At 41.2% G+C, this 19,595-nt stretch overlaps 1 protein-coding gene across 8 annotated transcripts in view; it reads left to right on the forward strand.

Annotated features, from left to right (window-relative positions):
• The window catches only part of prdm16 (PR domain containing 16), a 174,913-nt gene extending 159,370 nt beyond the window's left edge, over positions 1–15,543 (forward strand). For 2 of the 8 annotated variants that reach the window (XM_080899264.1, XM_080899270.1), the window contains 12 exons: positions 670–772; positions 4,898–5,099; positions 5,180–5,345; positions 5,528–5,681; positions 6,219–7,896; positions 8,037–8,124; positions 9,991–10,163; positions 10,265–10,342; positions 10,630–10,799; positions 11,221–11,392; positions 14,027–14,284; positions 15,397–15,543. In XM_080899264.1, coding sequence (XP_080755390.1) covers positions 670–772; positions 4,898–5,099; positions 5,180–5,345; positions 5,528–5,681; positions 6,219–7,896; positions 8,037–8,124; positions 9,991–10,163; positions 10,265–10,342; positions 10,630–10,799; positions 11,221–11,392; positions 14,027–14,284; positions 15,397–15,409 — 3,255 coding nt within the window. In that variant the 3' untranslated portion in view covers positions 15,410–15,543. The remainder of the gene's footprint in view (positions 1–669; positions 773–4,897; positions 5,100–5,179; positions 5,346–5,527; positions 5,682–6,218; positions 7,897–8,036; positions 8,125–9,990; positions 10,164–10,264; positions 10,343–10,629; positions 10,800–11,220; positions 11,393–14,026; positions 14,285–15,396) is intronic. The other 6 variants (XM_080899269.1, XM_080899271.1, XM_080899265.1 and 3 more) reach the window with 5 other exon arrangements.
• Positions 15,544–19,595: the final 4,052 nt, after the last annotated feature.

Below are 19,595 nucleotides of genomic sequence, written 5' to 3' on the forward strand. Positions count from 1 at the left end.
ACTTCAACTTGAATCCGATTTCTGTTGTATTGAACGAAAACTGGGAAAAAATGAAACCCAAGTGTCCAGCAGTAAATTATGTCCGAGCAAACTTGTCAAATGACCTCAATAAAGTGATTTGTCGCGTGCAGTTAAAGACCCGACATTTCCCGGTTTGCTGCAGCTGTAAAACAAAAACGCACGACAGAAGCGGGGCTGTTTATTTTTGCTATGACATTTTTTTGTAACAAATGCGTTTGTCTGGATTTCTTATATAATTCTTTCGGGTGTTTATTTATTTTTTAACAAGAGTGCAAATCACGTTTCCATCTGTAACAGAAACCAACATTTACGTATTTCCGTTCGTTTTATTTCACAAAGTTCGGGTAAATTTGCAATTAAACAAACAGCTGATTGTGTTGTGAAATAAAAGGGGGGGGGGGTTATGTTAGTAAAATGAATTGTTTAATGTTGTGAACAGATCAGAATCAATTATGTTCCAATAGGAGGATAATGTATCTTACTTTATATATTTGTAATACCCCCGTTACCAGCCATATTATTAGAATAATATTGGGTTTCACGCGGGCCCTGAGCTGCGACAGTAAATATATAGGGGGCCAGACTTATTAATCCTTTCCTGACCTAAGTTAAAGTCTCCCTTGCCTTTCTCTCTCTCTCTCTCTTCAGATTTATTATAAAGCTGTCCGGGACATTGAAGCAGGGGAGGAGCTCTTAGTGTATATGAAGGACGGTATTTTCCCTGAGGGATCCATGGCACCCAACCTACAAGGTAAGATTAATGCGCGTCATTAGCGCACGTTTTAAACAAACTCCAACCTGCATCCCGTGCCGCTTTCGCGGTCAACACACTCCATAACTGGGGGAAAAAACACCACTTCTCCCTCCAAGATTTTTTCCCTACTCAAGAAATGTGAATTATTCGAACCATACATTTCCAGGATGGAATTAAATCCCGCATTAAAGCATATGGTTGAAGGCCGTTTTGGATCTGTCATTTAAAATAGGCTTGCCAATATAGAAAGGATACCCGTAAGAGTCTGGTCTGAATTGTGCTCTTTTACAATGCTGCAATATAATGGGCCTCTTTGCCTGAAATGCTGTATTAGGGCGTCAATTGGCACTTGTCATATTCCATCCTATGCGAGTAGAAATTTTCTGTTGACGGAAAGCTAAGATCAAACAGAAATTACTCGGTAGCCGTGCATATTATTAAGAACACATTATGGGAGCAAAGGGAGAAAAAAAACGTCCATAGGTGGAGCAAGAGGGGGAGATGGATTAATGGCGTTTAGTCGGGAAATATTAGTTAAAACGTTGACTCGTTTCAACCACCTCAGGTCTTCATCAGAGTGAAAACCTTCAAACAAACACCTTAGTGCTGGAAATGTAAGGAAATCGCCATAAAACGGACTGGCATCAGAACACTATTACTATCCTAAAAATGAAAATAAATAAACAATAGGGTGAAAATTGCAAGTCAAGAGTTTAATTAGTGTCTCCCTGGTGTGCAACTTTAAGAAGGCTGTTGGTTTGAGACGGTTTACAGTCTACTTCCTCGGTCAAACTTGGATATATAGTTATGAGGTTTCCGTTACAGCGGTTTTTTAGGCAGTCGGCCTTTCTGATGGATTGTTCATTGACTTCTTTTCCAGTCCCCCCACCTCAGCAGCCTGCCATTGTATTGGTGTTCAGCAAAACAGTCTAATCAGGAGTTTCCATTGAGATGGCATTGTATATTTATGTTCGCTCACTCTGCCTGCCTGGCGTTTCTCCGTGCGTCGAAGCGACTTCTCTGTAGCGATTTCAACCCCTGGGAATCCCGTGTTCCGACTGAAAAGAAAGGGGGAGAGATGCCTCTGTCTAACCTGTTTAAGTTGTTTCTGTGTGTAATTTAATTAGTGCTTAAAAATAATGAAGAGAAAGCTACAAAGCAGATCAGGTATGATCAGAAGCAATTTTGAGATTGAAAAATTACCTGTGAGTTAATTGAATATGCTAGAGCTTGAAGCTTTTTTAGTCTCATTGTTGAATTAGTTAAAGATTATACACAATATAAATAAAATCGTTCCCTTTATTTCTTTCTTTTAATACATTTCTGTGCATTTTATTATGACCCTTTCTTTAGATCTTGTGCCGTAAGTGCTTCGTTACACCTTCTTTTACACTGTCCTCTTGAAATTGGCTCACATTTCAAAGTGCGTCACATTTCTAGGTGCTCTCATCCACCCTTCTCCTCTCTGACTGGGTAACCTGATTCACTGTACTCACTGCCTTTCAACCGTGCCCGCCTATGTCAGACTGAATATGTCCAATATTTTATCTCGTAATCTAACTTGGACAGCTGTTCACTTTTCTTTCAAACTTTACTTAAGCGGAAAAGGGTCCGTAGTTCCGCTGCGTTTTCTTTAAACATCTTGGACTTATTGTGCCGAAGTGCTGTTGTCAGGTAACATTGTTTTGTTGTGTTTCCAGTCTTTCTGGAACCACAGATGAAAAAAAGAAAATCTGATTACTGTTACTTGTCATTGATTAGAAAATTGTGGAGGGAGAACAAGATGTTCGTGAGATGCTGTGCAGTTCACCAGCTCCCCACCACTACCCTGTATGATGCACAGTTTATGCACAGGTCTCAGTGCCAAAGATGAAGGGGAGGGAGGGGGGATACAGGAGCAAAGAAAGCTATATTATTGAAAAGAAGCAGATTGACATGTTGTAGGAGTGTGTCAAAGATGGAGCACGCTTATACATGATTTGTTGAATTCATCTGCCTGTAAGTATGCGCATGAGGGAGGCAGACAGAGAGAAAATTTCACCTGCCAAAATGTCTGTGTCAGGGCCAAAGTATTTGGCTTTGTGTGTTGTGTAAGAGAGAGCTGAAGGCACACAGAAAAGAACATGTAACATACAGATGGTTTAGTGTTTAAAGATGCTTACAGTATAATCAGCAACACTGAAATAGAAGGATGAGCAGCGATTCAAAGTCATCTCACCGTTGTGATGATCGCATCTGATTTGTTTTTCCTGTCTCCCTGCATTTGTGCGAGCAAGGGAGTGAGGCAGTGGGGTTGAGCAGGAGTTTGGCAGTGCAGCTCTGTTCTCTGTGTCCAGCTTATCGGAGAAGGAATTTGAAGTGGAGGACTTGAGGAGTCCCCTGAGACCTCACCCATGCTCCCAGATTAGCTGCTAAACTGCACATAATTGTGACTCCCTTCGTCTCCCAGAGAGCTATTAGTCTCCACTTTAACCTCCCCACCCCCCCTCCACAAAACCCACACAAGCCAGACTTGCTGAAAAAACACAGGCACACCGAAATGCACATGCAAGTACCTTTGCATATGTGCATCCTAACATTCAAGCACGCACCTGAGTGTCCTTTTAGGTGTTTCCTTTCATCTTTTATTACTTGTGTTCCTTTTTCCTAGAGGGTACTTGAAGGTCCTTGCTGTATATGAACCATGTCTTTATTTTATTTTATTTTTTGTCCAAAATATTTTCCACTCTTAAATGTCGCAGACAAAAATTATTTTGAGTTGTTTGTGCTGCACAGGCAATCATACCCAACCCTCTCACAGTAAAATGCTCGCTCCCTGTGAAATACGTCCACACAGTGGTGTCAAAGTGGCTAGTTAGTTTAGTGTTTGAGCTCTGTGTAATGGTCCATTGACCAGAAGGTCATTTATCCTTCTCCCCAAGGTTAGACACATTGATGTTGCTACACTAATGCCCTTTTAATGTGTCCAAGAAGTTCCAGCTGGATAAACGGCCACATGCAGTAGAAAGCAGGTGAGCCATGCACTGTAAGTCATTTTGGATAAACTCATTTAGTACAGCTTGAATTGATGGATGGGTGTGTGTGGCATGTTGGGACACCTGGGGGGCCGACTCAGACGCTGGCTGCTTGGGTCATGCCAAAGAGGGTATGGCAGGTTGGCGCTGAAATCACCATGGGGTCGGCGCCACCGTGGCCCTGCTTACCTCTGTTCATTTTGGCTCATTTTGGAAACATAAGCACACTTACACACACACACACACTCGTGCGCGCGCACACACACACGTGTACACTTGTTTATGCATTTGCACACAGACACTCCGCTGGGCTTTCCCCTGATCTGTTGAACTTGGCGTCGGACTCAGGAACTTGCTATTGAAAGAGCTGGTCCGAGTTTTATGCATTTGACCTTGTTGGTGAGAAGTATTGTAAAGGTTATCAACATGGAAGGGGAAGACCAGCCCCTATTGTTTCCTCTGTGTGCTATTACACCAACACTCTAAAGCAAACACTTGTTTTAACAAGTAATTAACAGTTTTAATGACGGTTACATTTCACTGCTAATTGATTTCCATTTTATGGGGTTGTTTTTACCATTTGTTAAACCTGTCTATACAGCTGCGACTGAAACACAAAACAAGATGAGATTCTTCTTTTTGCTGAGTGTTATTATCAGTTTTTATCTTTCTATACATTTTAGACAATTGGTTCTGCATCTCTGCCAACATGAGTTGGCATACTAAGATGCAAATAAGCTTATTTTGCATTGCACATTTTGATAGTGTGTTGAATCTGATAGCGAAAAATGTTGTATTTTTTGCACAGATTAAAAGCACAATTAAATGTCAGCAATTAGCGCTGCTTGTAGGTGGTCTTAGCTTGTAATTAAAATGTTGACAATTTGACAAAGTTACAAAAGTTACAAAGTTACAAAAACTAATTATTAATCATTTCTATTTACTTAAGAATTCCTACATCAATAGTGAAACTTCGGAAAAGGTTATGACGAGAAATGTTTTTTTTAAATACATATCTCTTAGTTACGTACATGTTTGATGTATTATACATATAGAAAGCTGCGTTGTGGCTAAACAAACCCTTGTGTATGGGTGTGTTTGCGTGCAGACGAGCAGATGTACCGCTGTGAAGACTGTGATGAGCTGTTCTCCTCAACACTTGAGCTGCGGCGGCATCAGAAGTATTCATGCTCCAGTGCTGGCTCCATCTTTGACGCACTAAGAGACGACTTCAAACAGGAACGTGAGGACAGCGACGATCCTGTCCATGAGTGTAAAGACTGTGAGAAGATCTTTCCCAATGAGTACAGGTGAAGTTCAGCCCATTCATTGTGCTACAAATGTGATTCATTGACTGATTTGCTGATGAGTTTGTGTTTTCTCAATCAAGTCTGGGACAACACATGATAGTTCACACAGAAGAGAGGGAGTACAAGTGCGACCAGTGCCCCAAAGCCTTCAACTGGAAGTCCAACCTCATCCGACACCAGATGTCACATGACAGTGGCAAGCGCTTTGAGTGTGAAAACTGTGATAAGGTACAGCATACCCGCCACGTAAGTTGTGCACAGGACACACAGGCTTTATCTGTTAGTAGTTCTTTAAGAAGACAAAGAAATGAAAAGTCTGCTTATGTTTTTACAAAATACAAAAAGGGGAATTTTGTGTAATTTTTTTAGCATTGTTAGTCATGGCATACCTTGCATTTTTTTTTTTATACACTTGTTTTAAATTTCAGGTGTTCACAGATCCCAGTAACCTTCAGCGTCACATCCGCTCTCAACACGTGGGGGCCCGCGCTCACACATGCCCTGAATGTGGCAAGACCTTTGCCACCTCGTCAGGCCTCAAGCAGCATAAGCACATCCACAGTAGTGTCAAACCCTTTAGCTGTAAGTAAGGGCTTCGGAAGTTAATGATCACCTTTTTCATAACAATTTATTTATTTGAGACTTTTTTTTCCTACCTCGTTTAACCTCACTCATTATCCAGTCTCTCTTTTTTTTCTATGTACACCAGCTTGTTTGCAGGCACAAAGGTCGTATTTGCCCTGCAATAAATTTCATTATACAATGTGAATAATAGATTTGATCTGGTTACCTAAGCTCTTTTTTGTCAAACTTAAAACAACATGACAGACCTTAAATTGGAAATGGAGTGTTTTACAGTAAGGGGGAAAAAAACAGCCCTCACATATGTATTTTATTTATTTTATCTGTTACATGTGTGCAGTAATTATTTGGAAGTAAAATATATACAAACTAAATCAAGACCACTTTTTTTCAGATTGTGTAAGTTATCCTGTCCATACGAACCAGCTCCTTCCTTTCCTAAAACCTTTTTTTCAACAGCCGTTTACATTTAAATGTTCATGTTACTGTTGCTTTGGTATACAAAGTTAGAGACAGTGTTAAAACTGGTTTAACTAGGCCCTGGTGGGCTGCATCTTTTTGTTCCCCCAGGCGAGGTGTGCCACAAATCCTACACCCAGTTCTCCAACCTCTGTCGCCACAAGCGTATGCATGCTGACTGCCGCACCCAGATCAAATGTAAAGACTGTGGGCAGTTGTTCAGCACTACCTCCTCCCTCAACAAGCACCGTCGCTTCTGTGAGGGCAAAAACCATTATGGCTCTCCAGCAGGGATGTTCAACCCTGGCATCCCCATGAGCTCCAGCCCAATCATGGCTAAGGCTAAGTCCCACCATCCCCACCTTTCTGGTTTAAACCAGTCAGGTTTAGGCTTCACTGACTACTTTCCTTCCCGACCTCATCCTCATGCTGGCTTGCCCTTCTCCCCAGGACCCCACGGCTTCCCATCCCTCCCACATGGTTTCCCAGGTATTTTTCCCCCATCGCTATATCCACGACCTCCTTTATTACCGGCCAGTCCACTGATAAAGAGCCCGCTGAGCAGCAGTCAGGAGGTGAAGCTGCCTCAGAGTCCTCTAGATGCTCCTCCATTGTCTCTAGTTAGTTCCACAAATGGCAATGGTGTTAACAGTTTGAGTCAGCACGAAGACAAAGAGAAGGAGAATAAACTGGATTTGTCTTCTAGTGGAGAAGCCAAACCAAAATCAAAGATGGCAGATATGTCTGACGGTAGTGACCTTGAAGATGTCAATACCACAAGTGGGACAGATTTGGACACCACCACAGGTACTGCTTCAGGGGACGGCTCTGACCTGGAAAGTGATGGAGAGAGTGAGCGTGAGAGAAGTGGTAAAAGAAGGAAGCCGTCTGGCACTGTATCAAGCCAAGAGGCACACCAGTTAGAAGACACAAACCGTGCATTGATATCAGCCATGTCTAGTTCAGGGAACCTGTCGATTGATCGTCCGTTTCTTGCTTCTGCATCGCAACACTCCTTCTTCCCCCCACCCAATGAGCAAGCCCTCCCGCCCACAACCACCACAAATTCCAATGCAGCCACCACTGATTCCATAAAAGCCATCGCTTCTATTGCAGAGAAATATTTTGGTCCAGGTTTGATTGGACTTCATCAGGAGAAGAAGATGGGTCCACTGCCCTATCATTCCATGTTTCCCTTCCAGTTCCTGCCCAACTTCCACAACTCCCTCTACCCTTTTAGTGCTGATCGAGGTGCTCTCAATCCTAGCATGTTTTTTAAAGCAGAGCCCAAGTCACCTCGTGAGCAACTGCACAAAATGGTTTCTAGTTCCCCGGCAGCTCCTGCTCCCACAGCAGAATCACCGTTCGATCTCACCACGAAACCCAAGGAGGCCAAGATAGCTCCTTCAACACCAACAAACACCTCAAACCCCAACAATAGTACTGGGAGCAGTAGTGGACATTTAGCAATATCTAGCAGTGAAGAACAGCCATTGGACCTCAGCATTGGCAGCCGGAGCCGAGGGAGTCATAATGGTGTGCCAGCTGAGCCCCATAATCGAAAGAACCACATCTATGGAGGTGGAAAAGGGGTCTCAATCAAGGATGAAACTCCATCTGGTTTTCCACACCCTCATTCACAGTCTTTGCACCAATCAACCATCACCCAGCACCAGCAGCCCCAGGCACAGCCACACCAGCCACCACCACTGCACTATGCCAAGCCCTCAGCATTCTTCATGGACCCCATATACAGGTATTTCAGCCCGGATTAGACCAGACACTTCCACAACCAACATCAAGGCGTTTTTGTAGATGCATTGAAGAATATGAGGTTGGGCATTCTAGATGAAGTTTGACCTTGGTACGTAACCCTCTGCCTTGATATTGGTCCAGCAGGGTGGAGAAGAGGAAGCTACTCGACCCGGTAGGAGCTCTGAAGGACAAGTTCCTCCGGCCCTCGCCGCCACTCTTCCATCCCCAGGTACATAGTGCACACATGACCTAGCTTGGTTTGAGACTATTCTTTTTAAGAAACAGTAAATGCTACGTGCACATTAAACTGAAAGTACACCAAGAGACTAACAAGCAGGGGAATTGACCGCCAGGTATTGCATACAAGCTGATTATTCCCAGATAGTATTGACTATTATTTTCAAACTATGTATTATGTGAAAAGACCTCACTCCTGCCTCCCACGCTGCTTAAACCTGAATTGATAGGACCCAAGCGCCATCATTCCAAAGTGTTGATGTTATTTTCTCAAGGGTTCTGTATGATTTCTTCCTTTGTTTACGGAATGGCGCCTGTGTACCTCGTCAGCTTTACCTTTTTTCAGAAGACACAGCCTGTTATCGCTGCCCTTTGATAATCAGTCACATTGTTCCACTGTCCCCAGACCTTCCCCACCTCTACATATCTTGATTACAAGCAATGATAGTATTAATAAAAGAGAGAATAATAACCATTTGAATTGTAACAAACTGCCTCTCTTGGCCACGCTAATCTTAGTTGTGGCATTGTTTCATGTAGTGGGAGCCCACAGGCAAGCTAATAACTCAAACCCCTCAGAGTTTTTTTTTCTTTTCTCTGTGCCTGGCTGGCTGGCTAGATAATAACACCGTGTCCGTCAAGGACATCCTGTGTTTGTGTCCAGGAGAATGGGGGGCTCTCATTGGGGAAACGGTTTAATCTGACCTGGAAATCTGTGTCCTCTATCAACCGTGACTTTGCAATACACACATCTGGTGCACATGCAGACAGATACATTTACACATGAACATGCGTTTGCATATCTCACATGCGTGATGTCATATCGTTAGCCAGCATAGTTTTTTTTTAAGGTAAATTGCAAGAATTTTTTATTTTTTTTTTTGTATTGGTACCTTTTTTCAATTACCCTAAACCCGGGTACAAAATCTTAAAAACATGATGTCATGACAAGGCTCTAAGCATCAAACAGATTTCCTTTTCATCCTTTAAAATCTCATCTCATCATCTCGTAGATTGCGAACTTTTCGCAGGCTGCCCTGCAAAAACTTTTTTCATATTTGAGCGTCTCAGCTGTGATCCTGTCAGTGATCCAAACACAATGCCACCTCTAATTCAGTCTCATGACGGAATCACCCCGCTCCCCCTTGCACCCGTTCTCAGACTGCGAATAAACACATCGAGACGGAGTGTCTGTCCCTGTGTCTCTCCCGTCCCGTATTCACTAAAAAAAGGAAGGATGTAAGCTGTTTTTGGCAAATAAACTCCTACATAACTGGCCTCTTTTGTTCACAAGCTTCTAGGGGGGGAGGGAAGCGGCTATCAGTTGGGGGTATCACAAACTATATTGTATTGCTCCAGTCATGGCTCTTGAATGCCTCATTTAGCCAGTTTGCAGGCTTGCAACAGCAGCTTTGGCAGAAGGTAAGAAGTAGAGAACAAAGCATTAGTAGAAGCTGAGGTTGTACAGAGAGGGGGGCACTGGAGAAACAGTACTTGGGCATTTGTGAATGTGTTATAGGTCAAGGAGGTGACATGCCTTGAGTACAAACAACAAGGCTAACCTCTGATATGCTGCTTCCTCAAAGCTTCCTCCCTGTATCTTTCTCTCACTCCATGTTCTTTCTTAAATTGTCCCTTTGTTTTCAGTGCTTTCTTTTCTGTTTTTAATACACATAAACATGCTGCCATCATGATGTAACACACGCTACGTGCAAAAAATTAAAACTGCCCTTATAAACTTTATAATTGAACCCATAACACGGTAAATAATACAAACTCTGGTTGAATTATTTTTATCCAGTTTTTAAAACATGAAACAAAAAATTTCTCAACTTTTTGAAATCTTCTTATTCCCTAGATGTCAGCAATGGAGAACATGACAGATAAGCTGGACGGCTTTGGAGCACTAAAACTGGACGCACCGCCCAATTCGCTGCAACACTCGGCCCATCCGCTGTTCAACTTCCGCTCACCACCACCTTCCCTCTCAGATGCCATCCTTCGCAAGGGAAAGGAACGCTACGCGTGCAGGTCTGCACCCCTTTTCATTTAAACTAGTTGGTGGAATATGTGCAAATGTGAAAGTGCACCATGCCGTATGCTCACTCATCCTCATTGTCCTTTTGCTCTAGGTACTGTGGGAAAATCTTCCCTCGCTCAGCAAATCTCACCAGACATTTGCGGACACACACAGGGGAACAGCCCTACAGGTATTCCTTTCTATTTTTAATTCAGAGAGTCTTGAAAGTTTCTGAAATACCGTAGTTGACATATTTCCCTTTGTCACGGCTATTTTTCAAACCTGCCTTTACTTTGTTTGGTACGTCTCTTTCTGTGAAACTTCAGAGAAAAAACAAAGTGAATACTTTTAAGCAAATCACAAGAGCCTTAAGTGGTTTCTTGCTCAACTCAGCAGATAAATAATACATCTTTAGGGCCCTTCTCACTCTACTGCACTTTCAGCTGACATTTAAATACCCCTGTTCTTCTTCGTCAGGTGTAAATACTGTGACCGTTCATTCAGCATCTCATCCAATCTTCAACGCCATGTCCGCAATATCCATAACAAGGAGAAACCCTTCAAGTGTCACTTGTGCAACCGCTGCTTTGGTCAGCAAACCAACCTCGATCGCCATCTCAAGAAGCACGAGCACGAGAACATTCCTGGTCAGTTTGCAACTGCAATGATGGCTGTGCGAACTAGTAATGTAGTCAATAAACAGGAAGTGTTTGCTTAGTTGATTGTTTGAATCCATTTTCACACATGGGTTATTGAAAAACTGTCAGAAAAGAGCATAACTTATATAAAACCTTTTTGCTATCATGTTTATCTTCCACACAGATTTCTGTAAACATTTTTTTTCTGTTCGTCAAAAAAATGTCACGAGAGCTGTGCACGATCTTAGTGTTTAAATGTTAGTAATTGTGTGTTTTGCCTCTGATATTTTCCTAAATTAAATAACTGTGCGATGATCATCACACTAATGATGCTTGTGTGTCTTGGTATGGTATGTGGGCTGTCTGCGTGTGTGTGTCCATGTGTTTTTATGCATATGGATGTGTGTGTCTACATCTCTTTCCCCAACAGTGAGCCAACAGTCTGGGATGCTTTCCAACTTAGGAACGACCATCTCCTCGCCAAACTCAGAGCCAGAAAATCATGCACTTTTAGATGAGAAGGAGGACTCGTACTTCTCAGAAATCCGCAACTTCATTTCCAACAGTGAGATGAACCAGGCCTCCAGCTCCACGGATAAAAGGTAAGACGAAAACCCGCTCACAAAAATTATATTTGTACCATGATTCTCACAGAGATCTCCAGCGATTACTTTCCATCCATGTGGCTAACTCTTTTCTGTCAAGCTTAGATTCTCACCCGACCTCATCCTGAATTTAACATTAATCCTAACTACAGCAGAAAGAACTTGTCAGATGTTGTCAGGAATGTTGTAATGCATCTCCTTTATTTAGGACATCTAATCTTAGGTATGAAAATCCAGAAAAACAAACAAAAAGTTTGTTCAGTTAAAGTAAACAGCTGCTCTTCTACATCTCTAGCGCCTTCCTCCTTCCCGCAATCAACAGTACAGATCCATGAAATTGGTACACAGCGCTCCCTAGTGGCTAGAACACACTTAGTACCATTGCACTAAAATAAATGAAAAAAAAAAGGTTTTCTTAATTTTTCACCTTTCATTTTTTAAATGTAAAACATAACTGTAATTGTTCAGTATACCAATTTTCACACATTTTAGTTTCTTTAATGTTTAAAGTTTATATAATGTGTTTGTGAATGTCATGCTCAGTTCTAAATACCCTGCAGACCAGTAGCACAAGTGTTAACCCTGTTAGTTTCGCTGCACTCTAAAAATTTTGTAACTTGCTTATAAAGTAAGGAAAACTGTTTTTTATTTAAAAAAAAAAAAAACAGGTTTCTTTTTTTTAAATATCCTCATAAAAATGGAAACTTCCTGCTTTAAGTTCTGAAAGGCTTTTATAGTTAACAGAAAAGGGCAAGAATTGTGTTTTGGGAAATAAAAGAAGGGCGATTTTCTGGTTTGCTCTCTTGCATTGATTCTGCCTTCGTCTCATTCTGGATTCCTTTCTGGTAGTCTCACTTTCTGCCTGCCACTTCCTCATTCTCCCCCACACCCCCTTTTTTCTTGTCAACATGCATTATGTCCAAAAGACACAGTGGCAGTTTAGCCCCTCTGCCATCTGGGATCAATACCGAGTCTCATCCACAACAACCTCGTCTGACATTTTAATATCTGTAATTCAGACTAAGTGTTGTGCTTTCTGTCCTCCCACCAGACAGCCTGCTGTTTATTCTCCCTCTGAGTGACTGAAGTCAAATGCTGAACACAAACACACATTCATGGATGACTATCTATAATCACTCCTAGCTGCCCCCACATCACAGTTCCCCACCCCCTTCAAAATTCCCTTTTCAGCATCATAGCCAGTCAAAATAAAAGCCCCTGGGAGCCTTTATTTTTGTATAAAACTTTGACCTGTTTCCAAACTGGTGATGCTGTAGTTGCTGAGGCAGCACTGCTGCTCACAGGGTGGGACAGAATGAGAAAAGTTAGGGAGTATAGGTGTGCACGCATATTTTCAGCTCCACCACAGTGTGTAAGGACTCACCGCCTTTGGCTTGAGTTTTAGGTTTGGATAAAACTAGAGTTGGAGCTGCTCCCTCATCTGAGACCGGGCTGCAATAGCTCTCAGTTTGGACCCTAAGGGGGACTCGGGTTGAGGCATTTATCTAAGAGATCCACTGATGATTGAGCTCTTCCCCTATCCACTCACTGTGTACCCATAGCCCCAGTCTGCTAACACAAACACCCAACTGACGTGTTTAGACTAAATGACAAAACCCAGGGCCCCCTATGTCAGAGCTACGCTTCTCTCTCCATTCGCAGGCATGTACTTTTTCCCCGCCAGCCAGCGCTGCAATTTGATTATGGTGATATTTAATCTAGACTGAAAGAGAAGAACCCCCCTCCAATCTCACAAAGTCCCTCTACCCACATTCACTCACCCAGTCTGCGTGACCCAATCCTGTCCCCGTGCACCCCTTCCCAGAGGTAACCCTGTCTGATTTGATAAATGTCCACTGTGTGGCAAAAAATGAAAGGGGTAAATTTGCCATCCCAAAGGAAATGATATCATGAGCCATGACATCGTGGTCTGGGGGTGATGGAAGCGGGGGAGGGGGTATTGGGGTGCAAGCTGGAAAATGTACAGATGGCAGGTCGTAATGGTAGTGTGCTGATAGCCTGTTTGCAGCCAAGCCATCATCTTCCTTCAGTCGTGCAAACTGTGTTCCACCACTACAAAGCGTTGAGGGGCATAGAGGACTTAGTCTGAGGTGGACCATGCCCTGGTCTGTTTGTGAGGAGCGGGTCAATTAATCATCTGTGGGCCATCGGAAAAGTCCAGGCAGACTGTCAGCACCCATGTTGTTTGTGTGGACTCGGGAGTTAGACTTTACATGCTGTCATTAGATTATTTTTGTTTCTCTTGCTACTCATGATGAGTCAGATCGTTAAAAGGTTAGGAAATGGTAACAGCCGCCCAGCCAGCTCAAGAGTGGACATAGCCTCTATCTTACATTTTGATCATTTGTGGTAAAAAAGTAAAAAAAAAAAAAGAAAATCAGGAATTTACACTAGAAATCATATTTTTAAAAAATCAAACTCCCATTTGGTTTGTCTACATGTGTTTTTAACTAAAATCCAGGCCACTATACTGACCACGATTCAACTTTTCTGTGTTCCCATTGTTTCCTTCTGGCCCCTCCTGATTGGCTTGGGAGACTCAAACCTCTTTAACTCAGATGTCGCACTTCTAACATTTCCTCCCTCCTCTGACCTTTGATCCCTCCGCAGATCAGACCAGCCTGAGGAGGAGCACCCTCCCAGCCACAGTTTGTCCAACTCCAAGCTAGGTCTCCAGGGTCTGGAGGAAGAGGAAGAGGAAGTGGAGGGTGACGATGAAGAGGAGGAGGAAGGCAGCCTGACGGAGAAGTCGCACGACGAGGCGCCCGAGTCCCCGTCTCCTGTCACAACAGGAGTGTATGAGGAGGATGAGGAAGAAGAAGAGGCAGAGGCGGCTCCATTAGGGATGAGCTATGAACACACTCGCAGGTATTTGTCTGTTTTAAATTAGCAGAAAAGGTCCAAGTTCATTGACAAGATTTACCCCAATATATCCCAAACAACCACAAAAATGTACAGCAAATGTTGAGTTTTAACAAAATTTGCAATACTTAACAATCCAACTAATGCATTTCCTAAAGAGCACTGTAAATCGACAAGGGCAAACAGGGATAACACATGTACTAAAAATGTCCCCTACACAGATTCTCAGATATGTAACCCAAAGTCAAGTGCTTTGATTAGGCTAGTTTCTTTAACTACTCTTTAAACTCTTCAACCCTTTTCTTCCACTTTATTTCTGCTGTCCGTTGATCCCTTTTATTAATCATACCTTTACTTTTCTCTTCACTTCACATTCTCCCTCCCCTAATTAACTCGCCATCTGTTCCATCCCTGTTTTTTATATCTTTCCATCAATTTTTTCTATCCATCCTCCAACCAACCCATCCACGCTGCCCTATTTCTTCCATCCACCCATGCTTCGGTGTGCAGGTGTATAGAGGAGGAGGGCTCTCTCTTGGACCTGGAGGCACTGCCCAGCTTTCCCAAGAGCTTGGATGGTTTACGTAAAGCAGCCAGTGACGAGCAGCCTTTCGATGTTAAAGACATTTTTAACACTTCACTAGAATCTGAGGCATTGAAAGAGACATTGTACAGACAGGCTAAAACCCAGGTATGTGACTGGCTTTTGGATGTCCGTTAAAAGAGGAAGGGCCGAGTCGCTCAGATAAAATAGGAGGAAGGGCAAAATATGTTGACTGGAAAGAAAGATCAGGGATGAGATGGATGCTTTCACATTTTCAGGAGCTAAACAGCACCTCTCTTCCTACTTTCCTATATCTTTGTATTTCACTTAACTTACTAACACATCACCTACAACCTTCTCTATTCGTTGCTGGTGTATTAAGTTTTAAAACAATTTAATTAAATTTTGTTACAAGGTATAAAGTCATGAAATTCGAAGATAATCACAGTTGAGTGAAACACCAGCAACCAGATGTACTGTAATCCTTTCATTTCTGGACGTGTCGTTGGACACAATGAAAGCTTACTGAAGTTTCTGTATTTTCCTAAAAATCATCCGTCTTCTTCTTTCATAGGCTTATGCAATGATGCTGTCTCTCTCTGAGAACAACCCTTTGCACGCGCCCTCCCAGAACTCTCTGGACGCTTGGCTGAGCATGGGAGGTGGACCGTCTGAGACGAGCAGCTTTCACCCACTCAACCACATCTAAGCGAGAGAGAGAAAGAGAGAGAAAAGGTGGGAGGAAGAGTAGGAGGAGGAACAGAAAGACTGAGTGGACATGAGTAGGGGGCAAGACAAAGGATGATGGAGAAGATTTCATTGTCATACACATTCAAGATAGAAAGAATGAGTTTGTGTGGATGTGTGTGCTTGTTTTGTGTGTGTGTGTCTGTGTGTGAGTGTTTGTTAAAGAAAGAAGGGGAAGATTTTCCCCCAGGTGAAGGGTCTTGCAAAGACTGTCAAAGCGAACGCACTGCTAAGCTCCTGTTGATGTGAAGGACATGATGAATGCTTCTCAATAGCATTGAAACTCTGCATTACTCTGATCCTCCCCAAGTGCACAAGGCTTACCGCAGCACCACAGAGACCCTGCGTAAGGCTCTCATAAAGACTCTTAATGACTGATACGTCTCTAAAGTCTGTATACACCGCCTACTACAAACACTGCAGAGACATGCTGCATTGGCACTGCATGTCCACAAGTTGGCACTGTTTCACCAAGAATAGAGTGAGAGTGTTGACCGCTGTCTCCGTGTTTCCTCCACCAACCATGGGTGACTTATTTACTGATTTTGTTTCAGTAGTAACAGCAGAATCAACAATAGCACCACACTAAATGTTAGTTAAAGAATTGGCAGATACAATAGACTGTTGATTTTTTTTTTTTAAAGAATTTTATTCTACGTTCAAATGTGCTTTCAATGAGTTATCTGGGCCACTAGCCATTGTAATTGGTTATTCAAACTTGATCATGCTGAAAATGGATTTAAATCATGTTCAGAAAAAAAATGAGGAAAGTCTTTCTCTGCTTGTTTCATTGTCATTTGTTAATTTTATTCACATTAATTTTTCTTTCCTCTTACACAGTATTGTTTCTTCGTAGGCACTGCAGTGCTTAATTGTTAATATAATTAATTTAGAGAAGGACCAAAATTGTATGATATGTCATATGATGTACAAATTAACCTAGATGTTCATAGGAAGAGTGGTATGTGCCAAATAACCCATAGAAAATGTTTTGTTCTCTGACAATCATTTCATTTCCAAGGGGCTTGCATTTGCTGTCATAGTTTCTTTGTTTTTTCTTTCTTACTAAGCGCTTATATATTTGATTTCAGAAGTGTGTGTTTGTATTTATTTTTGGTTGTTTTGTCATGGCAGGGGGAGTGAAAATGAAGAAGTCATTTTATCCCTCGTTTCTTGTTGCTGAAGGAATGGTAAACTATCAGAACATGAGGGAGATTCAGAATCTCTGGTTTTGATGGGTTAGTGTGCCAAAATGAGAAAAAAATACAAAATCAAAACAAAAACAAAATAAAACAAAAAAACAAAAAACATGAAATTAATTGATTTTATTTATAGTGAAATATAGCTGTAGTTAGTCTTAGATCCTATTTGGCATTGAAACATCCTGCAGTGTTTAGCCTTTTTATTTCCTTGTTTTAGTTGAACCATTTTACCCAGTAGGCTGAATGTGTCTTGTTCAAAATGGTTCAAGTACTAAAGGGGGCAGGCTTGGACAACCTTCGTTATGGATGTCATGAAAAGGGCATTACATTGTTACACTATTGAATCTGAGTAGTTTCTACAACATCGAGCTCCCCCTTTCATCTGTTTCAGATTTAATACATGTCTTATAACCAACAAATACTGTTGTTTTTTGTTTTTTTAATGAGTTGTCCAATTTTATACGGTCTAAAATTCAAACGCACACAGCCACAACTGCACGAACATGGCATAATCACTGACTATTTGAGAAGAAAGACAACAACTCATTAAACCAAAAGAACTGATAAAAACAAACCACAGAAAGTATTAAAACGGGCATCGTAATTCTGCTGGTCGGTCCATTCAAATTAAATGTCTAGCTGTCTAGCTGGATGGGGAAAACCGAAACACTTGATAACTTCTTAATCTGAAATTCTTCTTCTGAGGTCATACTGAAAACTCATTCCATATGGTCTACAAGGTAGCTGTGCCGTGGAGGGGCGTGAGTAATTTACTGTAGATAGCTGCAAAAAGGTGGAGCGTGGGCATTGTTGATCACTGTTCCTCTCCGCATACTGGGACTTTTCTAACTAGGCCTGATGCTGTATTTTGAAAATAGCACTTAAATCATATGGGTCCAAGCCAATAATTGATCATGCTTAGGTCCCTGAATGTTAGAACAGATACATTTGGTTTCACTTTCACTAGATGGGCATGTTGTGCTCAACATGGAGAGGTAAGGATAACAGAAGCACTGTAATTTTTCTTCATGACAGTAGGTGGTAGTGTGATGCTAGGACTGCTGCATCATCTCAGTTTTCTAAAGACAGATGTCTTCTTTTTATATAATTCTACTGAATGAGATTCAATTCATGGTAAATGCATTGCTTTCCAACTTGTGGTTACAAAATGTAAAGACTTGGGTCATTAAGTTTTAAGGTTGACTGTTTGTAGTAATTCTTGTCATGGACTACTGTAATAAGTACGCGCTGTGTAAAGCAAAGGAACTGAAGGCATATAGGTATTTCATTTTGCCAGCTTCAGAACGTATTCTGGCAAGTGGTCACTGAAATATGTTTCAGCAAAATAGAAGATGGTTGCTGTTTGCCCCCGCTGTTACAGGAGAAAGTAAAAAATATACATAGTTTCTTTTTAACTGTATAGTATTTTAAAGAATGAAAAACATGGTGCATTTGTCTGAAGAAAAAAAATCATTGAAAAATATGGGTTTAAATGGATGGTGCTTGTTTTGTTAAAATCTGAGTTGTATATCGCCTCTGTTATGTTTATTGAAAGCAAACAAAAAAAAATTTATTGTGCATGACGTGTTAGCAGTCATAATGATGTCCATTTGTGAAACGTGTATCAAATCAAAAAAATTAAAAATTTAAAAAAAAAGAAAAGAAGGAAAAAAAAAAGAAATTCGTAGATGCACTTATTGTACATGTGGTTAGGTTAGTATGTTTGACTTCAACTTCTGACTGCCTTACAGATGTTTGGACAGGTGGTCCCGAAAGACTTAGAAAAGACTTGTCAGAGAAGACATAATGAAAAACAATAAAGGATTGTAGAATAATATTGAACAATTCTGAAATTGCAGTTCTTTTGATGCTTGTGATTATTGCAGATGTACTTTAGAGAAATTTCATTGAAAAGATATGACTCTGATGTTAATTCTGTAGAATAGCAATGTATACCAAATGTAATCTTTCCAATGCTATGAAGAATTTATACATGAAATTGATATGCAATAAAACCTGTGTGCTTTTTAAATGAGTCCTCCGTTGTTTATTTGTGGGCTAGAAGTGCCTGAAATAGTCACTGCTCAGCAAACAAAGGTGACAATGCTTTGAGCAGTTTCCCTCCACTCAAAGCAGCCACTCTAACCAGTTCAGTCCTCCTGTTTGTGAAGCTTAAAGAGAGTGAGAGGCTGAATTGAGGCCTGGTGTAAGATACTTTCAATAAGGTTTATTTTCTAAAAGAGCATTTTTGCTTCTTACTAACAGAACTTACACACAGTATTATTTGCCTTGACCTTATAAGTCCCTTTAAATTACTTATTTTTGCTCATTGTGTGAAAAATATTGAATTTAATTATTATATCGCTATAGAAATTGTTTTTTGTCATAAATATAACCTTCTCACCTTTAACCCATGGAAATAAAAAAGTTGAATTAAGTGTTGGATGTCCAGCTAATTGGGCACATGGTGGAGATTAACTTTAAAAAAAATTAAAAATAAAAATTATTGTAATTCTTCCCAAATTGCAGTTTCTACTGATTAAATTGTGTTTAAGAAATGGCAGTTTCTTTTGTAGTTGTTGAGGTCAAACAAAAATCTAGAAACCCTTTTAGATTTAGATGTAGTTAAACGTGCAAAACTACTGGGTAGAAAGAAAGATTTGATTGACACTGTCGTGCCAGTAAACAAACACGATCTACATGAAAATGTAGTCAGGAGGAAACATTGCCCAAAGGTTCACACTCAATAACTTATCACCTTTTGAAGAAAAATGCAGTGAACTCATCACCCAGCAAAGTGTGGAGGAAAAATTAAACAAAAAAA

This window comes from Rhamphochromis sp. 'chilingali' (genome assembly GCF_963969265.1).
Source record: "Rhamphochromis sp. 'chilingali' genome assembly, chromosome: 12".
Lineage (NCBI taxonomy): Eukaryota > Metazoa > Chordata > Actinopteri > Cichliformes > Cichlidae > Rhamphochromis > Rhamphochromis sp. 'chilingali'.